The following is a 25,202-nucleotide window of genomic DNA, read 5'->3' on the forward strand; positions in this document are numbered from 1 at the left end:
CTCCCACCGTCATCACAACTGCAGCGTGCATTTGGTTTGCCTTATTTTTGGTCACAAAAATGAACTGTGGGTGCTTAGTGCAGAGCCTCACCTGTTGATTCTGGGAGTAAAAGCTGTAGGAATTGGCCCAATGGCTGTGGGTAACACGTCCGGAATTGTCCCATATAATGAAGGTGTTTTTGGCTTGGGGAGGAGTAATCGGTTTGGCAGAAGCACTTGGGGTGCTGCATGCAACCAGTTACCTGAGGTGTCCAGTTATTATTGTCCCTCCGTGTACTTAGCCCCACATGAATTACTCCTTGGTGGTTGTGGGGAAACCCAGACTCAGCATTTAACATTTATTGTTCTTGCCTTTTCCAGCTCTTGTCATGTGCGCCCCCGACTCATGTCATACTAGCCTTGATCCCGTTTGTCTGCTTCTCCCACAGCCTGGGCTCTTTAATGTCCTTGCAGAGCAGACAGCATCTTGGTTGTGAAGGTCTCAGCTGAACAACCCACATGCAGTGAGTTGCGAATCAACCTTGCTGAGTTGGGAGACTGTCATTCTAGGGAGTCAGAACGAGGAGCCCAGCATTCAGATCATTGCATTACCTCCTCTCCCACTCCCTCCCTTTCGACCTAGTCTCACTAGAAACATTGCCTCCTTGGTGCTCCCATCTGTTGGGTTAATGGCTGCAGACTCCGCTGTCTTCGATTTCTTACTTCTCTGCGGCTGCAGAGTATGTGGGAGATATCAGAGTGCCTAGCCCTCAGAATGCTGCACTTTCAGCACCTACTCTAGGTTGCAAGTATCGGAGGGGTAGCCATGTTAGTCTGTATCCACAAAAACAACAAGGAGTCCGGTGGCACCTTAAAGACTAACATATGTATTTATTTATCAAATAAATCTGTTAGTCTTTAAGGTGCCACCAGACTGCTCATTGTTCTTTTGCTCTAGATTGCTGTGGCTAACAGAGAGAGACACCCAAGGTAAAACTGTCCAAAGGTTTATCCCAGAAGAGTAAACCCAGATTGTCCCCACTCAGTTCTAGACACAGTACTTCCCGCTGCATGCAATTGTTACCTTCTTTCACAGAGATCACCCATTTCCAGGAGGGCCTTGTAGGCTCCAAAAATCACAAGAGCCCAGAGCTGGACCAACAAACACAAGACTCTCCTTCCAAGAACTGAGCCCGTTCCCACAGAAGCACTGACAGCCATCAGGGCACCTCATTGGACTCTGATCCCTGCCTTTCCTGGGTGGCAAAGGAGCACAGAAGCCCTGGGGGCCCAACTGCCAGAGACTGTCAGCACCTGTGAGAAGGGGAATCAGCTGCACACTGTAAAACAAGCCAAAGTCCAACAGTCCTAGAGAAATTGTCTTTGCTACATTCAACAGACATTGCAGCCTGTGGCCCAGTGTCACCTCTGTTTCTCGGGGCTGCTAATCAAGAAGCTTGCAAAAGCCAGTCTCTCAAGTGGCATGAGTTAGCTGTCAATGTTCAGGATCCCTCTCAGTTGGGCATCAGGCCCAGGCACAGTACAGAGAGAAGCAGCATGTGTTGCTCTGGTGGATGACTTCCTCCTGCCCAGAGACAAGGGGAAGCCATACGCATTTCCCTTGCTTAGTCTTTCTGCAGTGTTTGATGCTGTTCCCCGCACACTCCTGTCCCACCGCTGAGGGTATGTCTACACAGCAGCTGGGAGCGAGCCTCCCAACCCAGGGAAACAGACTCGCACTAGCAGAGCTGGAGCGAGTGCAGTAAAAATAGCAGTGTGGACATTGCAGCTCGGACTCTCAGGCCTACAGCCAGCTGCAGTGTAGACATACCCTAAGGGGCTACAGCATTATTATTATGGGCAAGTATTCTACCTCCAAATCCTCTCTTCAGGAGTCCCACCATCCCCTGTACTTTCCCTATATTATTCTACATCGATATAAAGCCTTTCAGAGAGACCGGGAGACCATATGGACTAAAGTGCCAGCAATATTCAGACAAAACCCAGATGTACACCTCCTTCGCATCAGACGTGAATAGCACCATCTCTCAGTGCATGGCTGAAGAGAGCACCTGGATAAAGAGCAGGTGGCTAAAGCTGAACCCAGGCAAGAATGAGATGATTTTGGCAGGAAGGAGGAAGAGTGTCAGAATAACCCTTCCCTTCTGTGTAATATCCCCCATTAGCAGAGCTTTAGTGCTTGGCTCCGCTAAAGGGGCTTGTGTTGGTGAAATCAGGTCCTTGGACTCAGCACTGCTGCTGGATGCCCAAATAGCCAGGATGGCAAAAGCCATCCACAATTGTCTTGTGACTGGCCAGAACATGGAGTCCTGACCTGTCAGACACAGACCTGGCCCTGGAGATCCAGGTATTCATGTCTTGGAGGCTCAACTGCTGCCACTCAGAAAATTGAGGGCTGAAGCCACTCACTGGCTGAACCAAAGTCCAGTCACCCACCCAGCCAGGCAATTCTGATCTCCATGAACAACGTCGCCTCAGTGCTGCTTTCAGCAGTGGCTCCCTATTGAAGAATCCAGTCACCTTTTTTTTTATTTGGATTATTCTGCTTTTTAAACAAGTTTTTTTTTTTTTTTTTTTTTAAAAGAAAAGTAAAATGCTTCCTCTTTCCACGGTGTGAGTGAACGAATCAAGACCGTTCCACCAGCCTTTGATGGAGAACGGGGATGTGGCTGGGTCAAAGATGTGGGGATCAGGACTCCAACATTACAGTCCTTGTCCTGCCATCAGACCGCTGTGCAACCTTGGCTAAGTCACCTCACTTCTCTATGCTGAAGTTTCTTTGGGTGAAAACTAGGATCACTTTGCTGAAGGTGTTGTGAAGATTGACTGTTTGCAAAGTGCTTTGAGATCCGAGTGTGCTAAGAGCTATTATTATGTAATCTCTTTTCTATAAGAATTGGGGAGTATTTCCTACTCTGTGCAAAGTGTTGCTGAGACAGATGTTTGCAGCCCTTTTATTGTGCATAGCTTACCTGTGTGGATGAGACTAGCTGCCACTGGAAAAAATGAGGGCAACTGGTAAAAAGCAGTGCAAGTCCTTTGCAATGGATATGGACCTTTAGAGCAATGAGAACAGCAGGAGACAAATGCGGTTAACTGTAGAAAAGCATGAAATAAGCAACAAATTTGTGCAGAGATAAAGGTGCAGCAGTTGTAGAGCAGACGTGCGGGGATTTGGAGAATGATACATGAGACAAGGAGTGAGTGACAAAAGCACCAGTAAGAGTTTCAGAAGAGGAGGATGCAAGGTTAGGATGTATTCTGGCCATTCAGTAATGGTGATAAGTAGTTTACAGATCATGGAGATGTGCAGGGGGGAAACAGAGGTTGGGTCATGGATGCCTCCAAGTTTTCTAGCCTTTGAGGGAAGGAAAGTTGAGTTAAGGGGAGCAGTATCCGCACTGGAGACAAGGCATGGAGAGGATTCCACCCAAGGCTGCCACATGGCTATCGTGTCTGAGGAGTTCAACAGAGATGGAGCGGGCAGCATGGAAGCCTGGATGCTAGTGAAGAGAAATGCCATTCCTGCAGGAGGCCATGTTCAAATCTATTGATGGAAAACAGAGATCCTAATGCTTCTCTTAATTGTTCCTAATACACACACTTATTACCAAAGTTCCCTCTGCTGTAATTCCTCCTCCTTGGCCATTGCCTCTACCCCCATCCCCCTTTCCTTCAGTCCTTCCTAGTTAGACTGTCATGTCACATATGCATGTCTGACTTCACTGCAGGGCTGAGGAGCAGGAAAGAGGAAACTATTGCCAAAATACAAGTAGTGGTAGCCAGAGAAGGTGGCTGGGGCAGCCCCAGCCAATGAGAGAAGGCAGCTCTTTATGTAAAGCAATGGATTTCCCCCAAGTATGATTTTAATGTTTCTCCCTTTTAAGATTAGTCCAATCCCTCCATGAGGTGGACCTCCAGGTCCAATGTCACCCCACCACCGAGAAAGAGCTCTCAGATATTCGTGGATTAGTAAATGAAATGGGCCTCCTCATTACCCTGCTAGCATCAAGTCAGGCTCATTCATCTCCCACCCCAGCATGATCACCCTGCTGTTTGGGGGGGACTTACTTCAGCTTCTGACCTTTGGTTTTGGAGCAACAATTCATTGTTAGTATTTTACAATATCCATGAAGAATCTCCTGGTGATGTGTGACTGAGGTGTATCTGAGGAAAGCTTACCCAGTCCATGTGGTGGTGTAACTAGCTGGATGAGAACTCCAACTTAGCTCTGGAGTTGCTGCTGGCTGTCCCTCCGGCTCACAACTTGCTGCTCTGCTTGGTGCTGTAAGTGTGAGAATCCTCTCAAGCAGAAGGGAGAGCACCAGTTTCTTTAATGCTCCTGCCAGCCTCCTCACAAGGCAGCTGCCTCCTTCCATCTCCTTTTAGTCTGCTACTCCTAGCCCTGGAACGTCAGCTGCTAAAGCGTCGCATAGCGATTGCCAGACTGGATCAAAGCTGGGGTCCATCTAGTTCAGTATCCTGTCTCCGACTGGTCAGCACCAGGTGTCTCAGAAAACAATGCAAGAAAATCTGCAACTGGCAGATGGGGGATAATCTGCCCCCCAGGAAGGTTGCATCCTAATCTGTAAAAATTAGGGATTGGTTTATACCCCGGAGCTTGAAGTCTTATATCCATCCCAAACCTTAGCCCCCATCTTTCTTCACTAATTATTATAACTCTGGATATTCTTATTATCCATATACATATCCAATCCCTCTTGATTTACTAAATTCTTGGCCTCAACATCCTGTGGCACTATGTTCCACAATCTAATTATGGGTTGCCTGTAAAAGGATTTCCTTTCACTCAACGCACGACTAGCCTAACTGCTTAGACTGGCTCTTTCAGTGAACCCTGGTACGGAATGAGGAACCCCATTACAGGGTTAAGGGTACATCTGTGATGCCCCCTTGCGGGACTGGCAGATGCAACAGCCGTTATTAAACCAGAAGAGCTGACTTATGTGCTGGTTTGCAGAGAACTTTGGGTTTTCCTAGGCTTGGAATTGTATTTGGCTTCTGTGTGAGAGCCCAGGCCCACCCCAAGTCAGCACAAAGCCTGTGGGGGTAGAGGTGGCATGACAAGTGTTCATAACTTGGTAGTGTGTGTGTAATTTTAACCTGAACACACACAAGCCCCCTAGGAACCTGCGCCACAGCCCCCTTGGGGTTAAACAAGTGAGGGGCTCCACAGATGACGGGGAAACTTCAATCTACTGCTCAGCCCCACGTCAGCAACATACAGTGGGGGCTTCACACATCTTCAATAAATGATCTGGAGGATGATGTGGATTGCACTCTCAGCAGATTTGCAGATGATACTAAACTGGGAGGAGTGGTAGATACACTGGAGGGCAGGGATAGGATACAGAGGGACCTAGACAAATTGGAGGATTGGGCCAAAAGAAATCTGAGGTTCAATAAGGACAAGTGCAGGGTCCTGCACTTAGGACAGAAGAACCCAATGCACTGCTACAGACTAGGGACCGAATGGCTAGGCAGCAGTTCTGCGGAAAAGGACCTGGGGTGACAGTGGACGGGAAGCTGGATATGAGTCAGCAGTGTGCCCTTGTTACCAAGAAGGCCAATGGCATTTTGGGATGTATAAGTAGGGGCATAGCAAGCAGATCGAGGGACGTGATCGTCCCCCTCTATTCGACATTGGTGAGGCCTCATCTGGAGTACTGTGTCCAGTTTTGGGCCCCACACTACAAGAAGGAGGTGGATAAATTGGAGAGAGTCCAGTGAAGGGATTAGGGGTCTGGAACACATGACTTATGAGGAGAGGCTGAGGGAACTGGGATTGTTTAGTCTGTGGAAGAGAAGAATGAGGAGGGATTTGATAGCTGCTTTCAACTACCTGAGAGGTGGTTCCAGAGAGGATGCTTCTAGACTATTCTCAGTGGTGGAAGAGGACAGGACAAGGAGTAGTGGTCTCAAGTTGCAGTGGGGAAGGTTTAGGATATTAGGAAAAACTTTTCACTAGGAGGGTGGTGAAACACTGGAATGCGTTGCCTGGGGAGGTGGTAGAATCTCCTTCCTTGGAGTTTTTAAGGTCAGGCTTGACAAAGCCCTGGCTGGGATGATTTAATTGGGGATTGGTCCTGCTTTTGAGCAGGGGGTTGGACTAGATGACCTCCTGAGGTCCCTTCCAACCCTGATATTCTATGATCTCAGCTGGGGCCTGGGGTTAGTCCTTAGGGTCCCCATGTGTGCCACATCTTAATCAAGAGTGTTTTGTCCATCTCCCCTCCTTCTGCGATCACACAACATCCTTGTAGCGACTCCAGCAATTGCTCCCGGGGGGAAGTGACATTAGGAAAATATTTCTGTATTTTTAGCTCTTTGTTGCAGTTTAATGGCTGGAAACCAGGCAGAGCAGCCAGTGCCGTCCATATTATTTATTTGTGTTGCACAGCCAGCCAGAAACCCCAGTCGGTATCAGGACCCCTGGTACTAGTGGATGTACAAACGCATAGCAAGAGACAGTCCCTGCCTCATAATGCTTGCAGCTGGAGTCAAGAGAAGACACAACAATGTGAGCATCAGGACTGTGCACACCCCAGGAGATGCTCCATGGACCAGCTCTGTCTGCTGTCGTGCTGTAGGAGCAGCACTTACGTGTCCCAAAGGAGCGGGGGAGGTGGGGATTAAAGTGGGTAAAAATTGAGCCATTTGGATTTCTCAGCATCTCCTAACACCCACTGGCAGCGGTTCCGAGCTTTGTCTGATGGGTGGCAGCAGCTCCCTGGGCTCTGGGCCAGGGAAGAAAGGTGTATTCGTTGTTCACCTTTCTCACACACTGAGCATTCCGAGGGGAAGCTGCATACGAGTGGGAATTTCTTGTGCTCTTAGTATCTCCATCTCCGCTTGGGTTTTGGTACCTGGAGATACACTGAGCTAGTCCCAGCAACTCTTTCATTGTATAGAATCCTAGCACAGAAATGATCACACCTAGGCTCTGACTAGTCCAGGCCTGGGGAGCTGGGACAGGACTGTTCTCCTCAACAGTCTCCAGGGCCTTATCCAGTCTAGTTTTAAATATCCCAATTGGTGGTTCCTCCCTTCTTCCCGCTGGAGACCATCCCGCAGACTAACAGATCCTTCAGTGTCAGGGCATTTGTTTTGGTGTTTTCACTGTTCGTTGGCATCTGATCTGGTTATCTAGGTTCTAGGCTCGTGCTATTACTCTGTTTTCATCCCATCGCTCCTAACAGCGTACACTTGTGCTACTGCTCTAAACCATTCCTCTCCCACCTGGGGTGTGGATTACACCATGCAGATACTTACAGGCTCTTTTCAGTTTTCCCCCTTAGCAGGAGTGTAACCTAACTAAACATATTTCTGTGATTGTCCCTTGTAGCTTGGCCCCCGATCATTTCAGTGACTCTTCTCTGAACTCCTTCCAACTTTTCACTTTCTTCCTAATACAGAGGTGACCTGTATTCCAGGGGTCATCTGTAAATACCTACGTGGGGAACAAATACTTAATAATGGGCTCTTCAGTGTAGCAGAGAAAGTTACAACACAATCTCCTGGCTGAGGTGAAGCTGGACAATTTCACACTAGAAATAAGGTGTCAATTTTTAATTAACCACTGGAGCAGCTTACGGAGGGTCATAGTGGAGTCTCCATCCTGGGCAATGTTTAAATCCAGATTGGAGGTTTTCCTAACAGCTCTGCTCTCTGAATTCTTTTGGGGCAGTTCCGCCACCTGTGTTATGCAGAAGGTCGGACTGGGTGGTCACGCTGGGCGCTTCTGGCCTTGGAACCGAGGAATCTGTGCACAGAGCAGTGCCCTCTGCCTGCCCACAGCCCCAAAACAAGCTTCTTTTACTGTCCCATGGTGGCTGGGCTCTTTGAGGATCCATCCTTTTGACTGGCCTTGCACACACACGCAGCCCCCCCCCGGGATATCAGCGTACATGGAAATGGAAGGGACTGGAAGCACAAAACCAGGTGCAGGAATGAAGCTCTGTAGAACACCTCTAACACAGGAGATAGAGCTTTGATGCCCCCAGATGAGAGGGGCTGGTGCTGTTGGGTGAATCCATTATCCTTTCACCTCTGCGTTCCCAATCTAGCTTGAGTCATAAGTGACCTTGAATTTAGTCTCATCCTGACCCCAATTTGTGCATATAACAACACAACCACACAAATCAGCGGGACTGTCCATCTCTGCTCTAGGTCTGTAATAGCCGGGTGGGGGTGGGCACAGGAGGGGGTTACCATGTCCAGGTGGGCTGGGATGGCTGGGGGGGTGGGCACAGAAGGGGGTTACCGTGTGCAGGTGGGCTGGGGGGCTGGGCACAGGAGGGGGTTACCGTGGGCTGGGCACAGGAAGGGGTTACCATGGGCTGGGATGGCTGGGGGGGTGGGCAGCAGCAGGGTGGGACTGAAGGGTGTCAGGGGTGGTGCCTGTGGGGAGCCCTGAAATAACACTGGGAGCTGCAAGACTAAGATTCCTGGTAGTGCTGTGTGGGGTGAGCTGCAAGACTAAGATTCCTGGTAGTGCTGTGTGGGTTCCGAGGCGGAAGTGACCAGGAAGTTTGCATGTTCTGATGGGGACAGGACTGCACTGGGAAGGGTGGCTACATGTCAGGAATGAAATGCGTTTGCAGAGTTGTGTTGTGGAAGGTGGGTCCAGCATCTGCCTGTGCTCCCTTTCATCCCAGCACTGAGTCTACCCACTGAAAATGTGTTCTCCTCCCTGCTTGTGCTAAAAGAGAAAACACCAAGCATTCTCCTTTCCAGTTAATGACAGAGGGCCCAAAGCAAGAACATAAGGATTTAACAATTTCCCTGGTTTCAGAGTAACAGCCATGTTAGTCTGTATTCGCAAAAAGAAAAGGAGTACTTGTGGCACCTTAGAGACTAACCAATTTATTTGAGCATGAGCTTTCGTGAGCTACAGCTCACTTCATCAGATGCATACCGTGGATACTGCAGCAGATTTCCCTCTATTCTTAGCTTCCCTCCATTGTGCCCAGGTGTTGCAGCACATGGGGTACAGAGTGATAGGCCCCTGGCTGTTTGGAAAGCAAATGAGCAGGCAGCCTTCCCTGGAATTCCCTGTCATGAGGGAAGAGGCCTCCTGAGTTTGTTTTAATGTAGATTCGGATTTACGGTGCAGTGGTTACCCTGATACACCTTCCAGTTTTGCTTTAGATAATTACTGTTGCTTCAGTGCATTCAATATTCCCTCTGTGTTCCCTGTCCTGTATATTGGGAGCATTGCAAATAGTGACGGTACTTTTATATGTAGTTATTTTAACGACCGCTCTGAAAGGTGACCACTGTACATGGCATTTGGGTGTCACCCAACTGCGAGATCAAAAGGGTATTGTTTGTGTAGGCTGTAGAATGACAAGAGTATCCCTTGCTTCTCTTAGTGATCTCCTGGGCCTTTTCCACCAGTAACTTCTGTGGATTTTGTGGGATTTCTGACCGAGTCATTTCAGCCAGGACAGGTTTTTGCCCCTTTTTTCCCAGCACTGTGATTGGCAGCTGGCTCCATGAGGGGGCTGAATGGTGCAGCAGGCTCCAGGGGTAGGAATGAGGCAGCTGTGTCTTTAAGGGCCTGCTGTTTAACATTCTCGCTGCTGCTGATGCTGCCCTGTGCTGTGATTGGCTGAGGGCCGGGAGAACGGGGAGGCTGGAGATAGATGCTCTCGCCTTCTCCCTTCTCGTCCAGGGACCAGAAACAGCAGAATCCTCCAGCCCAAGCCCTGCAGGTGAAGCCAGCTATCTTCTTCCTACCCCCTGCACATACCCACTGAGGGAGCCTGACTGCGCACACGGCTGCCAGGGCCAGGGACTCCTCTGCCACGGACCCTCACTGGGGAAGCAGCAAAGCAGCTAAATGAAGCAAGGCAGAGAGCTGATTGCACCGAGCCCCCCATGCCAGCAGCTCTCCAGGGCCTGAGGGGCAAGCTGACATGCTAGCACCTGAATGGCTGGCAATGCAGAACAACAGAAACCGTTTTTATGGTGTGGCTGTCCTTTGGAGATAATAGATTTATAATTCTGGTTTTTGTACAGAAGACTCTGGACCATCTCTGACTACAAGAGGGGGAGGGGGTGCGTAGAGGGAGAGGAGGCGGAGGCATATTCTGCTCGGGGAGGGGGGTCCCTTTTCCCTTTTGTTCTTGGTTGTGTGTGTATTATGAAAGCAAATATGCACAAGCACCACCACTGTTGTAAGTGCCCAGAGTGCTACGAAGTGACGCGGATGGCGGCCCTGCGTCGCATGGAGCCTCCGTCCTACGGCGAGTGGCAGCATGAGCAGTACGGCTACGGGGGCTACAGCTCGCAGACCCTGCCGTCCCAGGGGGGAGCCACCCCCACCTCTCGGAATAAGAGCAAACTCATCCCCACCTCCCGGGACAATGTCCCTGCTCCCCTGAAGCAGGGGCAGGGGAAGAGCACTCCCAAGATGAACGGGAACAGCACAAACTGGTGGCCAGAATGCACATGTTCGAACCGCGACTGGTATGAACAGGTATGGGACACAAGTTGGCTCCCCGCAGCCAAGGTGGTGGTGGGGGGGAGGGGCGGCTTTTGTTACAGGGCTTTTTACCACTCCCCAAGCATCCTAGGCACTCGTTCTGCCTCCGTGTGTCTAGAGTAAATGGTGGGGGGGTTGAGGTACCCCAGGGATGGGGCAAGTGGTTGGAAGGACCCCTGGATTCTGCAGAATGTTCATTCGGAAAGAGAGATGTGTTAGCAAGAAGGTGGCGTCCTGTAGCACATTTCGGCACTGCTTGGCTATTGGGGTTGGCTGGACGGGCCAGGACTTCCCAGGCCAGCATCGAGGCTGTGCACTCTCTTCTCTCGTTCTGCTCTGGGCTAGGAACAGCCTCCTGAGGCCTTAGCTGCTAAGGCCTGTCTGAATTCCGCTTGGCACAAGTACCGGTGATCATTGGCACCCCACCCCAGGTTCTCATTGCTCAGAATGCAGCTGCCTGAAGTCTTGGTGATGCCAAGTGTCCCATCAGCCCTTGGGAGCAAGGCACCAGGCATACTGCCCTCAGGGCAGTCTCTGAGGCTGTTGGCACCGACTGCCAGCACTCACCAAACTAGTTTCCCACCTTCTATTGGGTTTGGAAGCCTGTTCCCCACTCGTCGTTCCAAGCTCTCCATCCCCATCGATAATTATATAACCTTCTTCTGGTCTCTGGCATGTTGTGTGCTTTCTGCCCCATTTCACTGCCTTTACTTCTTCCCATCTTATTACTGGTCTCCTTAACAAGCAATTGCCGGGCTGTCTCTCTCATCTTTTCTACATGGGGAGGCCATTCTTCTCTTGAACCCATCAGCCAGCCTAGAAAATGGATGGAGCCTGTTTGCAAAGCCGTAAAATGGAGGCTGAGGCCAGGCTGAGAGACCATCTACCTCCAAACCCTGTTCTTTCCTCTCTACGTCCTTCTTGGTTACTGGCTGAATCCCTGCGCATCTCTGAAATAATCTGATTCTGAAATGAAACTCCCAGAGGAGTGTTTACAGAAAGTGCCCCAAAACCAAACGTCCTCCTAGGAGGACGGTTTCTGTCTGTCTCTTCACCTAAATCTGTCTCTAGCTTTCCAGCTGGCTCCCAGCAAGCTGGCTCCATCCTGTCTGTGCTGTAGCTCCATCCAATGCATGGAGCGCGAAGGGCGAGATAGGCACCGGGATGTCAGAGCAGCCAGTGCCTGTTATTCCTTCATTTCTCCTCCCCTCCCCCTTAACCCTGGCAGTGGCGGGTGCTGGGATGGTCCTGTTAAGATGATTGCAAAGGGTGACAGAGAGAAATGTCCGTTTGATCAGTGCCATCAGCAGAGCTGGGGTGGGCAGAAGGGGCCATGCTTTCACATGCAGGAATCCTTCATGTTTTGCAATGGTAGAACAGGAGTCCTTTTCTCTTTGTGATGCTACCACTGAGTGTTAGAGGTTGGTTTGGCTTGAATGTCTGCAGATTGGAGAATGCTTTATTAGGTTCTACCATTGCTAAAAGGCAAAACCATCTCCTAGCAGTGCAAGGGATTGATGGAGTGATGATGCCTTACCTGTGTGCAGGGTTACATGTGCCTAGCAAGGCTCTGCATGTATCATATGGGGGTGGGGGGGGGGAGGGGGGGGTGTGTGTGCTATGAACACAGACCGTATCAGAGAAGGCAGAATTGCTCCCTGGTGTGTAGCAAATGTATGCACTGAGTAAAGCTGTGCAGCAAATGCTTCTGCTGTAAAGGTGCAAGATGTCTGAGCCTTAGGCATCAGTGTTCTTCGCCGTCCAGTTATGGACAGGCCGAGGACAAAAGGTGGGCAAGCAGAAACAGCTGTGCCCGGCCGCTACAACAGTAAAGGAGATTGGTTCTGTGAGGCTGAAGGGGCTTTCGCGATCCAGTGGGAGTGTGATGGGGGGTGCAAATGCTAAAGGTAATTGTTCAAACATCACAGCACTGTGTCGCACTAGAGATAAAGCCAAGTCTGCTCTGATATAGGGCTGCCCCTTTAAATGGCATCTGTGTTCCTGGAACCATTTCAAAAACCTGAGATGAAAAGGATTGTGTAGACAGAGCTGGAGGAGGAAGAGGGGGCTGGGGGACTGCACTGTGAGAGGAGGGACCCGCTCACTTCACTGTGGGCTCTGCACCTCTCCTCCTCCGTTGCAACCTGTTCTCTCTCCCTCACATGCAAACAGGCACGTGTGCACACAGGGTCTGCTCAGCTGCTTGCAGGCATGCAATGTAGTGTGACACACACACACGAGGGGTTCGTGCACACAGTGTTCACTCCCATATGGTACATGTTCCTTTACCTCCTAGAAACACATGTACTGTATGCACCACTACAAAGGCATACATTATGTGCCCACACACGCTGCCTTGCACAAAAGCACACCGTATAATCAGAAACATTAACACACACCACCTCCCACCTCTCATGGCCTGGCTTTTTCCCTCCTCCCCCCACAAATTGGCTTATGCAGGCAATCGAGAAGCCCCTCTGCCCGATTCCAGGAAGGGCACAAGGGCTCAGATAGGCTTTTTATCCCCAACTCCCCCTCCTTTTCTAGCTCTCTTCCTTCTCATCTCTCCTACCCCCAGTCATCTTTTTTTCCTCTTATTAATTCATGCCTTTTTTCTCCTCCACTTTTTCTTTAACAGTCTCTCTTGTTCCTTAATTGTTCTGTTTTTCCTCCTCCCTCTCTCCTCCCCACTCTGTCTGCCAGCACCCTGGAAATGGGAAGTGGGGCCGGGCGTGGGTGAGCAGAGGAATCCGCGCTAACCCTTTACTAGAGAAGGGAAAGAAAGGCAGAGAGCAGCATTAGCCAGCTGGGCAGTATCACTGATCTGCAGTGGCTAGAGGAACTGAGTGCCAGAAGCCCCGCCCCTCCCCTCCCCTTCACATTGATGCTCCAGGCTTCCCAGGGGAGAGAGGCATTTAGAAATTCCCAGTACGTCCATCTAAGGCTGCGCTGACATGTTGTTGTGCTGAAGCCTATGCTTGGTTTGTCTCCCGCACCGAGGCGCTAGGACGTGGATGCCAGTGTTTACAGGCCACAGGCCTGGCATCATCACCAGCAGAACAGGCAGGAACCAGACCCTTCCTCCCTCCGCACACCCCCCCCCCCCCAACGGAACAACCTTTGGAACCAACCTCAACCGAAGGGTCTCCTCTCCACCCACGAAAGCCCAAAACACACTGGGATTCTGGTCACTCTGAAGGGGAGCCCCAATAGTTAGAATGAGACACACTGAGGTGTCCAAGGTTTCAGCGAGTTGTTCTGGGACACTAAGAATTTCCAGTGACAGATGTGTCCATGGGACACAGATGGAGAATTGCCACACGGGCAGAACTTCAGGGGTGGGGAGGCCGGGAGGCATAGCCATACTTTAAGCTGGAGCCTTGGAGGTTGCTAACCATTTGTTAGCAAATGTCCTGTATTTCTTGAGGCTGCCTCAGCTTTGCTGTCCCTGCTTGATCTGAAATGCCCATTACTGAATAAAGTATCCAGTGCAGCAGAGGTCTCCTGCTCTCTCCTTCCATGGGCCTCTCTGGAGTTCTGTGGCACTGTCAAAGTTTAGAAAGAACGCCATCCATGTCATTTTAGGGGTGTGTGTGGGGGGGGTGACTATGCAAATGGAGGAGAAATATGGTCATGTAGGCAGAGTGGCATTAGAAGAACGTTCGATAAACAGCCAAACGTGACTCTATCTGAGTGTAGGAGGTACCCACAGACTCAGACCAGGAGGTAGGTGATGAGGGTGGCTCCGAGTACCTGTGGCTCCACAGCCCAGCTAAAAGAGCAAGAGGTGCCTGGTGGTGTCCTTCGGTTCCCTTAGAAAAGACTAGACTTCCTGGAGAGGGCATCTCAGGGATCCCAGCAGCATGTAGGAATGTCCCCTTTGGCAGGATTTTGTGCCTGTGCAGGGAAAAGCAGTAGAAGGGTCAGGCAGCCATGTGCAAGGTGTGGTTTGGTTTGATTTCTGTGGGGAGTTGCTAAGGAAAGGTTAGTTGAACGCTGAAAGTAGCATTTGCTTTAGTTTCTCCCTTCAATTGGGAGAATTGACGTGGTATTTTTGGCACAGTCGCGGCAGGCGTGTCTGGAGGTAGCACTTGCTCTACAAGGGCCGACCTGCTGTTTTTGACAAGGATTAGGATGTTGGCGTTCTAAGACCCCAGGGGATAAGGGGTTGGATGAACAGAAATGAAACCAGGACGACAGAGCACCAAGAATCCAAAGAACTGTACCCAACATTTGGGAAGGAGGAAATGGTTTTTAACATTACAGGGATCACTGAGGCTCAGAAGGATAAGGAGAGGAGGAGTAAGCCAGGCTTCATAGCATTGTGAAGGGGAAAGAAGCCCATCTGGAGATGGTCTCAGGTGCTGTTGTGAGAGGGGTTGCTTAGATGAGTGCCTTCTGTGAGATTTTGCTGGGAAAGGGGAGGTTGGATGTGGGTCAGAATCTGAAAAAGAGAAGACATAGGGAGAATTTCTGAGATGAGAGTGTGGATATTGGCCTTCAGAATATGAGGGAAGACACAATGGGCTAGTGAGTGGTGAATGGCCGATTACTGGAGTGCTGGAAAGGGCAGGACTAGCAAGCAGGACATACACTGAGAGGGAATAGGCTAGAAGCCAGAGATGATGCCTCGCTGGTTTCCAGGAGAGGTGGGAGGGGATGGTGAACAAGAAAAGAGGTGATGGGGACATGGAGCTATATGAGGTGGTAAGGTTGGCAGGCTGATGTTGCTATGGCTACTTATATTCTATTCATGGAAGAAATTAGCTAAATCTTTGCACTTGAAGATGGAGGAGGAGGGAGTTCTCGGCGTTTCGGGGAGAGAGGAAGAGAGAGAGAAGCCGAAGCAGGAAAGGGGTAAATTTTCCTTCCAAGTGCCATTCTTGGTGTGGGGAGAAGTAATTCTATAAGGGGTGAAATTCTGGTCTGTCCAGGCTGGAGAAAGTGAAGGAAGATGAGAATTTACAGACCAGAAATAAGGCACAGTAGCAGCAGAGTCTCCAAGGCACAGTGGGCCTGTCAGCTGTCTCCAGTGTGACTGATCCATTCCAGAAGGAATGGGGAATTGCACATGGCAGGCCATACTGGAACATACCAAGCAGGCCTTTTCATGGAAGGAGCGAGCTCTGCTGCACATCAGGAGGGATTTGCTGCACATCAGGACTTGGTTTTAATTAAAGATTTCAAACCCTGTGAAAGCTATTTTTAGCTATTTAGATGTAGATAAAACAATAGCAAAATCCGCCCTTAGCCTCTCCTCTCCCCTTCCTGTTTCAGGGGCTGGGTACAGTGCAAAAGAGGATGCATGGATTCTATTCCGATGTATGTTCCCCTCCTCTCTCCATTGCTGTCCTCTCCCTTTTTTTCCTGTCACCTCTCTGACCATTCCCAATGGGTCTTTCGCTGGGTTAGCCGCACCCCTCAGTTGTAGGAGTCCTGGGGCTGCTGCCCAGGGCCTTCCTCTTTCTCTTACTTGACAACCTCTCTCTGAATGATTTCTTCTGTTCACCTACATTCATTTATCACCTCTTCGCTGCTGCTGTGTGAATCCACGTAGCTGCTCTCGCCTCGTCTCCTTCCATCCAACTGTACATGTGAGCGTGTCTTAACAGTGCTTCCTGGCTGTCTTGCCATCCACTAGCTGAACATGGCCAGAAACTGAACTGCTCATCTTCCTTCCCAGACCTTCGCCACTTCCCCTTGGACAGTTCCTCCTCCCTGTCACTCATGCCCATACCCTAGTAACCCTCTGCAGCTCCTCCCTCTCCCATGTCCTCCACATGCAGTCTGTGTCCAAATCCTGCTGCTGCTCCCTGAAAAGCCTGTTCCTTTCCCTCTCCATGTGCCTACAGCCCTCAGTGATGACTCCATTCAAAAGCAAGTCTCCTGCTACAGAACCACTGGCCCTTTGACATGTGACACATGGTGAGACAGATGGGTATACCACCATTGGAAATATTGAGCCAAGTCCTGTCATAGAGTTGTAGAAAGAGTAGATCAACCCACATGTGTAAGTCTTTTTCAAGAGTGTAAATCCAAGCTGGATTCCAAGGTACAAAGCCTGCCGACTGAGGAAGGTCTGATTCCCAGACACTGGTGGGTGGGTGGCTGGCTGGCACATGTGATTGACAAGCTCGGAGGGTTGCCCAACTTGGCTTGCAGAAGCTGCACACTGATACAGCACAGAGCCCTTGTAACAGGCAGGCAGCTAAATCCAGGGCAACCAAGCAAGAAAGAGAAAAGCTGCTCAAATCACTGCAGACATGAACCACCCAGAGGGCCACATAGATAGGCCAGGGCCATCATGGCTCCCACATGGCAAAGGAGAAGCATCCAAAAGTGTAGTAAAATAGACCCTTGACTCTGAAAGTGGGTTTTTTTATAAAATGTAAAATATACGGCGTGTGTGATAATATATGGACATGTGTTTAGCCACACCTCAGTGAAGCAGTGATTTGCAGGGAGTCAGTGTGTTTGAGTGGATAAGGCATTGGACTAGGAGGAAGGAAACCTGGATTCTATTCCAAGTTCTGCAGTGACCTGGTGGGTGGTCTTGGGCAAGTCACATCATTTCCTTGTGCCTCAGCTTCCCCATCTGTACTACAGGGATCATACCTTCACCGTACAGTGATCTGAGAGCCATAGGTGGAAAGTGCTGTGTAAAATCAAATGATTGTTATGTATAAACCCACGGTTAAGAAAAATAGATGGGAAGGTGGTGCTATGGTTATAAATACAGACCAGTAATTTAAGGGGTAAAAAAACCTTAATACAACAGTTAACAAACCCAAGCATCTCAATCTGAAATGTAAAGTTAAAACATCAAAAAGTTTACTTGACACCTACTATCCCGAGGAGTGTGTGAGGGTGAAAAATGCCAAGGCTGCCTCAAGTGAGGATTAAACAGGGCTATTCAGATGCTATCAGCATAAAGTTCCCCTTTTTGTTACTTCTTTGTTTTACCCTTCTGTGAACAATCATTTGGATTTGAGGTTCTGTTACCAAGGAGGTGGTTTGCTTTTACAGCACCCAAGAAATGCTTCTTAATGTTCAGTAACTATTCAATACACAACACAAAGCAAAACAGAAAAAAAAATTAATATTTGAAACTCCAAAGATCAGGCAAATCGTCCTTTAAACAACCTCCCTTATTCCCTTTCTTTCTGTATCTGTCTGTTTGTTTTTAAGGGAGAAACACTCTCACACAAGGGTTCAGGTAGCACTAAATGTTCTTGTTATGGGGAAAGAGTCAATTTTAGGGGGTAACTGTCAGGACACAAGATCTGGGAGTACATAGTACCTATAAAAATTGGGTTTAGAGGCTTGAATATGGAGCAACGCGCCTAACTTTCATGTTCAAACCTAATTGCCTTAATTGTTTTTAAATGAAAACTTATAGGCTTCAGAAGCTGATTGTTTTTGCCTGGGAAAGCTTCCTGTCTGCCCTATTCTGCTGGGTAAGAGTCTCTTCTGGTCCCTAAAAGCCCCCAGAGTGAACATGGAAAAGCATGGAGCTCTGTGTCACTCCTAGTGAATGTTAAACCCTGCAAATCTCAGCATCCCAGCCAAGAATCCTTGCAACTGGGGATGTTTTAAGCCCTGTATGTTTCACTGTTTTGCACACACCTGGGGATGTTTAAAACTAGGTCCACAATGATTTATGCAGCAGAGCGTATGCAGCCTAAGTGCAAAGGTGTCTCCGGCTTATGGTTCAGATTCAGAGGGGCTGATCATAGTGCAGAGTTTGCTAGGTTGTGAGATCTCAGACTCCTGGCATGAAAGCTGTACATTAGGAAAGCTGGGGCGGTTGGATGTGTCTGTTGTTGTTGTGTGTATTGCGGCAAGACCTAGGAGCCCCATGGTGACAGGCACTGTACAGACACAGACCAAAAAGCAGTCCTTGCTCCAGTGAGTTTGGTGTCCGTGTCCAGTGTCACGGGGAAGGTATCAAGGGACGGTGAAGAGGGGGACAGTCTCCAGTTGAGTAAGGGTATGTCTAGCGGTGTGGGCTCTGGCATGGGCTAGGCCTGTAAGTAAGTTTCCAGGCAGGCTGGGCAGCGCAGGTTGATGTCTGCACCACTCTGTCTTCCCCGCGAGGTTTCATGGCACTAGCTGGATGGCAGCTGGCATAGGAATATGTGTGCTAGCTTTTAGTCAGATCACCGACTGCCATGTAGGCACACCCTAAGCGGGTGGGTGGCTGTGCTCCCAGTCCAGCAACAGCGCTCCGCCTGTGGTCACATACAGAGAGCAGCTGGAGTGCTGCTCAGCAGCAAGCGGGGTTTGCAAAGACCAGACCCTGTGTTGGAACTTCATGGCCTATCTCTTCTCCTCCCTTCCATGGCTTCTCCTACAATTTCCAGCCTCGCCATGGGTATAGGGCTTGGCTGCTGGCTCCTCTTCCGACTCACTGGGGTTGGGGTGGGTTGTGTGTGGTTTTGCAGTCAAGCTGGTGACATTTCTTTACCACTGCAGGCGTCACCCCTTTATCTTCGGGAAATGTTTTAAATGGCCTCGGCCTGGGATCACTTTTGTCAAACCCAAGGGGGGGAAAAAACAAAACAAATGGAGTTTTGGTTGAGCCCAGTCATGAGATGGGGCTTCCCACACTTTGCTGCAGGACTGTCCTACAGCCTTATTGCCCACTCACTGCTTGGAAAATGTCCCGACGTTCAGCTTAGATTTTCCTTTGCTCAGTTTCATGCCATTCCTCCTAGTTCAGCTCCGTGGGCTCCCTAAACTCTCCCTCTCTCTCTTTGGAGTTTGCACACCTCAGACAAATGCAGACAGTTGCTCTGTCCTCTCCAGCTGTCCTATAAAGAGACGATGCAGGTAATAAAAGGCAGCTCCAGAGAGCTGCCAGAAATGGCCTGGTCCCAACCAGAGTGGAGAGTGGAAAGAGCAGAAAGTGTGCTGAAGCAAGAGTGCAGTGCAGACTTACAAGAAGCCCGGTGAATGGCAAGAATGTGAGCTGGGACTGTAGGGAGCCTATCTCAGCATGAAAGAGGAACTATACATCATCTCTTCATGGAAGACTTATAAAAGCAGCTTTTCTAGGTCACCAGCCAGACAAATGCTTAGAAATGGTATATAAATCTGCATTCTCCCAAAGGTTAGACTGACAAATGTGAGCACTGGGCAGTCTAAAGGCATATGATAGGAGTTCCTTTCTACCCCACTGGAGAAATACAGATTTCTCCTTTTCTAATCCCGGGAGATTGCAGAAGAAAGAGGAAGGAAATCTGCTCTGTCACATTGGACATGGCGGGTGAGAATCCTGCCAGACCTTTGACAGTAAGGCACGGTGACTAGCCTTTGGAGTGCTCCATAAAGGCTGAGCCAGGACAGCTTGGAATCCCTTCAAACAGAGCCCCGTGCAGGAGGAAGAGACCAGAATATCTTCTTCTGATATGTAGAGTGACGTTCAGAGACCCGGAGAGAACATCAGTGCAAACTGAATTAGAACACTGAGCATTATACTATCGTGGGCTTCATTATACACAGGCATCCTGTAGCACTGTCCACATTCAAACTCCAGGCCTCTGCTCTGAAGGTAGCAGCATCACCCCCTATCTAATGCACTTCCCCTAGAAAGGGGACTAATGGATCCAGACAAGCCCTCCCAGTGGTGCCAAGTCTTAGATCAGATCCAGGTAAATGTATCTCTAGTGTAAAGAGAAGCAGGACCTGAGTTAGCTCTGCCCCAAAAGTTCAGATATACTCCCAAAATAACTGCGCACACATCTACACTCCAAAGGAAGGAGCTGGAAGGATTGTTCTGCCTTCTGATCTGCAAGTCGCACCTTCCTGGCTCTCACTCAGCTCACCATGGAGGAATGTCTTCATGTCAGGCATGATAAGAGCGAATGCTTCTTGGCATCCTACAGAACTTGTTCATAGCACAGCAAGCAGATTGGGTGGTGGGAAAAGAATTCTCCATGAAAAGCTTCAGCAGAGGCTGGAGAGAAACAGATGAGAACTCAGTCCGGACTAGGGTGAATCCTGCTAATGGTAAGCCAGCTTGCTATGCTGTTTCCCAGAGACTCCTGGGAAATTAATGAATTTAAATCATGAGACACTTCCCCACCTATGGCAGGACACTGTGCTTCTGTGGAGGTGACCTGCCAACAGAACAGGGTTTCCATGAATCTGCTTTCTGTGCACCCCTGTGGCACTGCACGCCAGTGCAGTTGCCTGTCCATTTCCCAGTCAGTGTCTGACAATCTAGGACCTTTCAAGCTGGCAGTTTTTAAAAAGTTTGTACATTTGTGTAGAAGCTTGTCCCGTGGCAGTGGGCGCCAGAGGGATTGCTTGTGGCCCATTCCTCACTGTGGATGGGATTGTCACTGAGCCTTTCTCTCCCCGCTCTGAGATTCCAGGCATCATCCTTTGAAAGGACACACAGCTTCATCAGCTATTTGAAAAACCATTTACTTGTCTGTTACTAGTAACCCTGAGAAGATTACAAAGTAAAGACATTGAAAAGTCTGATTGGCCTTGCCCTCTCTGTGTGGCTCATTCAAACGGAGGGAGATGCAGAAACTACCAAAATGACTCGCCTATTTTCATTTAACTTCTTGTTTCTCATGCACTAGCCCAAAGCTACAGATGTGGCCCTCGGTCAGTGTGCGCATATGTCACTCTGTGCCTGAGCGACAGGGCATGCGAGTCTGTTAAAGAGCCTGTCTGAGAGACTGCAGCCATCAAACCACACTGGAAGGGAAAGGTCATTGGGTTATTTTTAAAAATAACCCAGATTCCCATTTTCTTGTCACTGGAGCACTTCTATGGGCCTAGGGCTTTGGAAAAGCCTGTTTTTACATATCCTGAATGTTGGCTCAGGAACTGACCACAACAGCACAGGAGCAGAGGAGGAGTAGTAGTGTAAACTTCCAAAGAGTTTCCACGGTATGTATCTGATGAAGTGAGCTGTAGCTCACGAAAGCTCATGCTAAAATAAATTGGTTAGTCTCTAAGGTGCCACAAGTACTCCTTTTCTTCTTCCAAAGAGTGTGACTTGTACTAGGCCTTTGTGCCAAAGGGAGCAGCCACCTCCTTGCAATATAACTGAAATGGACAAACTCCTGCCCCTTATTATACCTGGCCAGCCGGCATGATCTTGGGCTGCATTTTGGAAGGCAAAAGGTCTCTGTGTACTCAGTCCCCTGCCCTCCTTGGGTCTGGCTGCCACGAGCTCCTAACCAGCTGTGCTGTTGTACCTCACAACTTGTTGGTGTGAAGAGAGCAACAGCAGCGTTTGACAGACATTTTGAGAAGGATGAAGAACTAAAGAAGCGTTGCGTCTCACGAGGGTCCAGAATCGGCATGGAGGGGCTTGCCTCTATGGGGACGAATGGCGATCAGCTTGCTAATGTAGGAATGAATGATGAGGACTCCAAAGGAAATGCATGGTAAAAACCAGCCAAGGAAAAAGCTGGAAAAGACGTGGGATTATCCTGGAAACTCTTCTGTGTGTAGCCCCCCTAGTGCTGACTGGGGCCAATAGGCACAACCACAGTGTCAATAAACGTGATAATTTCTATCCCGTGAAGTCAGGAACCTGACTTCACACCTAATAATAAATGGCAGCCTGGCAGGTCTGTATGGCCTGGGGTAGGTTTGGGGTTACTGTGAGGAATAGTTGAGAGCTATTAGAAGGAGGAACACACATTTTCCCACCTGTTCCACTCAAACCTGCAGTCTCCCCTGCCGGCAGAAGTTCTTGCTTTAGTTCATCCCAGCAGCAACTGGGCCCTAACCAACACTCTGCATCCCAGGGAGATCGGTAGGGCGCCAGACCCGTCCAGAGCGTTGGGCAGTCACTGGCTGCTTCCTCCATTGTTACGTGAGGGCTGGGTCTGGTGCTAGCTCCCGTCAGTGCCAGTGTTGGGTGCTCTGGACTGCAGATGCCTCGGCACTGTGTGGAGATCTTTCCCACCCTGCACCACAGACTGCCGGGGCTGCTGGCAGCCTACTCCTGCTGGAGCTCCGGTGCCAGGGAAGTCTGGCCTTCCCTCTGCATCCCTACTGCCCGAAGCTTGTTCCTGCCTTGGCTCCTTCTCGCCTTGACTGCTGTAATTTCCGGCCTCCCTGTGCTCCCCGCCAGGCCTCGTTTTCCTCACCTTCACTCCAGCCACATCCACACCCCCCTGAATCCTTCCTTGAATGTGATCTGCATGGGTTTCATCCCACCGCCCAGACCCTGCACAACTCCACCCTGTCGGTATCCCTGCTCATTTCCTTTGCTCTGTCCAAGCCCCTCTGCTAGCCTCTCCCTCTGCCGCCTTCGTCCACATTGGCTTTGTGCCGGCTTTCCTTTAGCTTGGGACAGACTCTTCTCACGCCAGGCGACCTCTCCCTCCCTCCCTCCCTCCTTACCTCACATTTCCCATAAAGCCCCGCAGTGAGCCCTGTGAGACTCCTGCAGCACCTCAAACTCAGACTGGCAATGGACACAGGCTCTTGGCCTGATATTCAAGGGTGCTGAGCACCTTCAGCGCCCGTGGATGTCAGTGGGATTTGTGGGTGTTCAGCCATGTGTCTACACTGCTTGGTTTGCACCTGCCCAAGATGGTGAGCTTTGTAGGGCCAGGGCCGCCACTTCCATTTGTACCGCCCCAAGCATGATGGCAGGGCTCAGTAAACAATAATAATGTGATTGGGTGTTTTCGATGGAAGAGTTCTGACAGCCCCATTGAATGTGATCTAAGTGCACTGCTCTCTTTCCCTCTCCTCTCTTCATGGGACCATGCCATTCACCCTAAGGCCGAAATTACTTAAAACTCCACACAGACAAGGAAAAAATCAATTCACCAGCATCTTCTTGCTGCCTAGCAAACAATAATGACATTCCTGCCCCTCCTGCTGCTTCTGGAGGGCCCAGTGTCTGTGAAGGCGGAAGACAATCAGTTCATCTATAAACCCTCTCTTGGGCTTGTCAGACTTTCCGAAAAACATGGGCAAGATACAAACGTAGGGATCCCTGCAAGCGCAAAGTCACTAGTGACTCATATCTAAACACCTCTCCCATAATACTCCACTTCCTGGAGTCGCTCCCAACAGGAGACAAACAGGGATTTCCTGGTCTGAATTCCTTTTGCCAGGATGTGGCTTTGTTTTAAGCAGCCACTTACGTTACTGTTCTCCTGGATCCCATGTGGGAAATTGCGCTCCCAGCGGTATTTTCAAATATAAAAAGCAATCGCGTGGAATGACTGGGACAGATGCTCATTGCATGGAGAGCAGAAACGCAGTGAGCAGGCTAGACAATGTGTAGCAAGGCTCAGGGAGGCCATGATTTGTGGGATTAGTAATGGAGCAAAGGGACTGTGATGGGGCATCCCAGGGGACATTGGCTGGTATTAAAAGCTTCTGTGACTTTACCACCGATAGCACCTGTCCTGCAGAAGGATCACAAAGCACCAGATGTGGCGGTAATCGCCATACAATACTTCAGGGTGCCATGTGATAAATTGCATTTACCTTTAACCTGTTCCTCTGCACTCTGCCACCAGTCCATCTCCGAGATGGCCTCTAGCATTTCAAACCTCTGAGCAATTTCAAACAGCCACCATTGTTTTTTAACCACCAGCTATAAAAGTGTTTTCTTTTTACTGAGAAATGTGGAATTTTCTCCCAAAATTGTACTGGTCTGGGACCACAGGCATGCAATATTCAGACCTAGCCCAGTGTTGGGTTTAAGATATGCTACCTCACAACTTATCAGGGTCTGATATGAGCACTCCATAGTGCCAGAAAGGGGAGCTTTGAGGTGGGGACACAGCTCTTGCTTCTAAGCCTCCTAGTTCCCAAGATGTTGCACCTTAAGTGTGACACTGCTTTATGTGTGGGTGGAGTTCAGCAGGAGCATTTGAAAGCGGTTGTGTTTGCCTGATCTAAAGGAGAATTAGCCCTCATCGAAGTCTGTCCTTTTGTAGCCTGTAGTTATGGCAGCAGGAGAGATAAGAATGCATCAGTGAATTAATCAAATTAACCATCTCCTGCTTCATTCTGCCATCAGAATCTTTCTGGGTAAGACCGGAACCCCCCGCTTGTTGATTCCTTGCACTGTAGGTGGGGGAACTGGGAGAGTTAAAAATTCAGAAATTCAAACAGGTCAGACATGAAAAAATCAAAATTGGCAAGCTGGATCACACTCGTGGTCCTCTGCCAGTGGCTGGGACCAGAGGTTTCAGAGATAGGTACCAGAAACCCAGCAGTAGGTAGTAATGGGATAATCTGTCACCAGGGCAAGCTTTATAGATTAATAGGTTTTAACACCAGAAAGGTTTAGTAGGATCATCTAGCCTGACCTCCTGCATAACACAGGCCAGAGAAACTCATCCAATAATTCTTGCATCGAGCTCGTAAGTTTGAATTTTCTCCTACTCTCCACTACTTAGAGGCTTTCTGATGACCTAAAGTAGAAGGGTTTATATCCCTTCCAGAACTTTTTTTTTTTTTTTTTTAGTATTTACTATTCCAACTCTAGCAGGTGTTTTTGTTTTGTTTTTTATCCATACAAACGTGCAACATTTTTGGAATTCTGCTGAACTCTTGGCCTCAGTGCTACCTTGTGGCAATGAATTCCATATGATTGTGCACTGTGTGGAAAATATTTCCTTGTCTTAGTTTGCCACTTTTCAAATGTCATTGAGTGTCCTCTTGTTGTTCTGTTATAGAGCCACAGAAA

At 49.4% G+C, this 25,202-nt stretch overlaps 1 protein-coding gene across 6 annotated transcripts in view; it reads left to right on the forward strand.

The window, feature by feature from the left end:
- DLG3 (discs large MAGUK scaffold protein 3) overlaps positions 1-25,202 on the forward strand; it is a 180,083-nt gene that overhangs the window by 51,114 nt on the left and 103,767 nt on the right. The window contains exon 1 of one of the 6 annotated variants that reach the window (XM_077825802.1): positions 10,172-10,504. The exons of the other annotated variants lie outside the window; for them this stretch is intronic. Coding sequence (XP_077681928.1) covers positions 10,181-10,504 — 324 coding nt within the window. The 5' untranslated portion in view covers positions 10,172-10,180. Of the gene's footprint in view, positions 1-10,171; positions 10,505-25,202 lie in introns of those variants that run through there. 6 annotated transcript variants of the gene reach the window in all.

The sequence above is a fragment of the Eretmochelys imbricata genome, chromosome 9 (assembly GCF_965152235.1).
Source record: "Eretmochelys imbricata isolate rEreImb1 chromosome 9, rEreImb1.hap1, whole genome shotgun sequence".
In the NCBI taxonomy this organism is placed as follows: domain Eukaryota; kingdom Metazoa; phylum Chordata; order Testudines; family Cheloniidae; genus Eretmochelys; species Eretmochelys imbricata.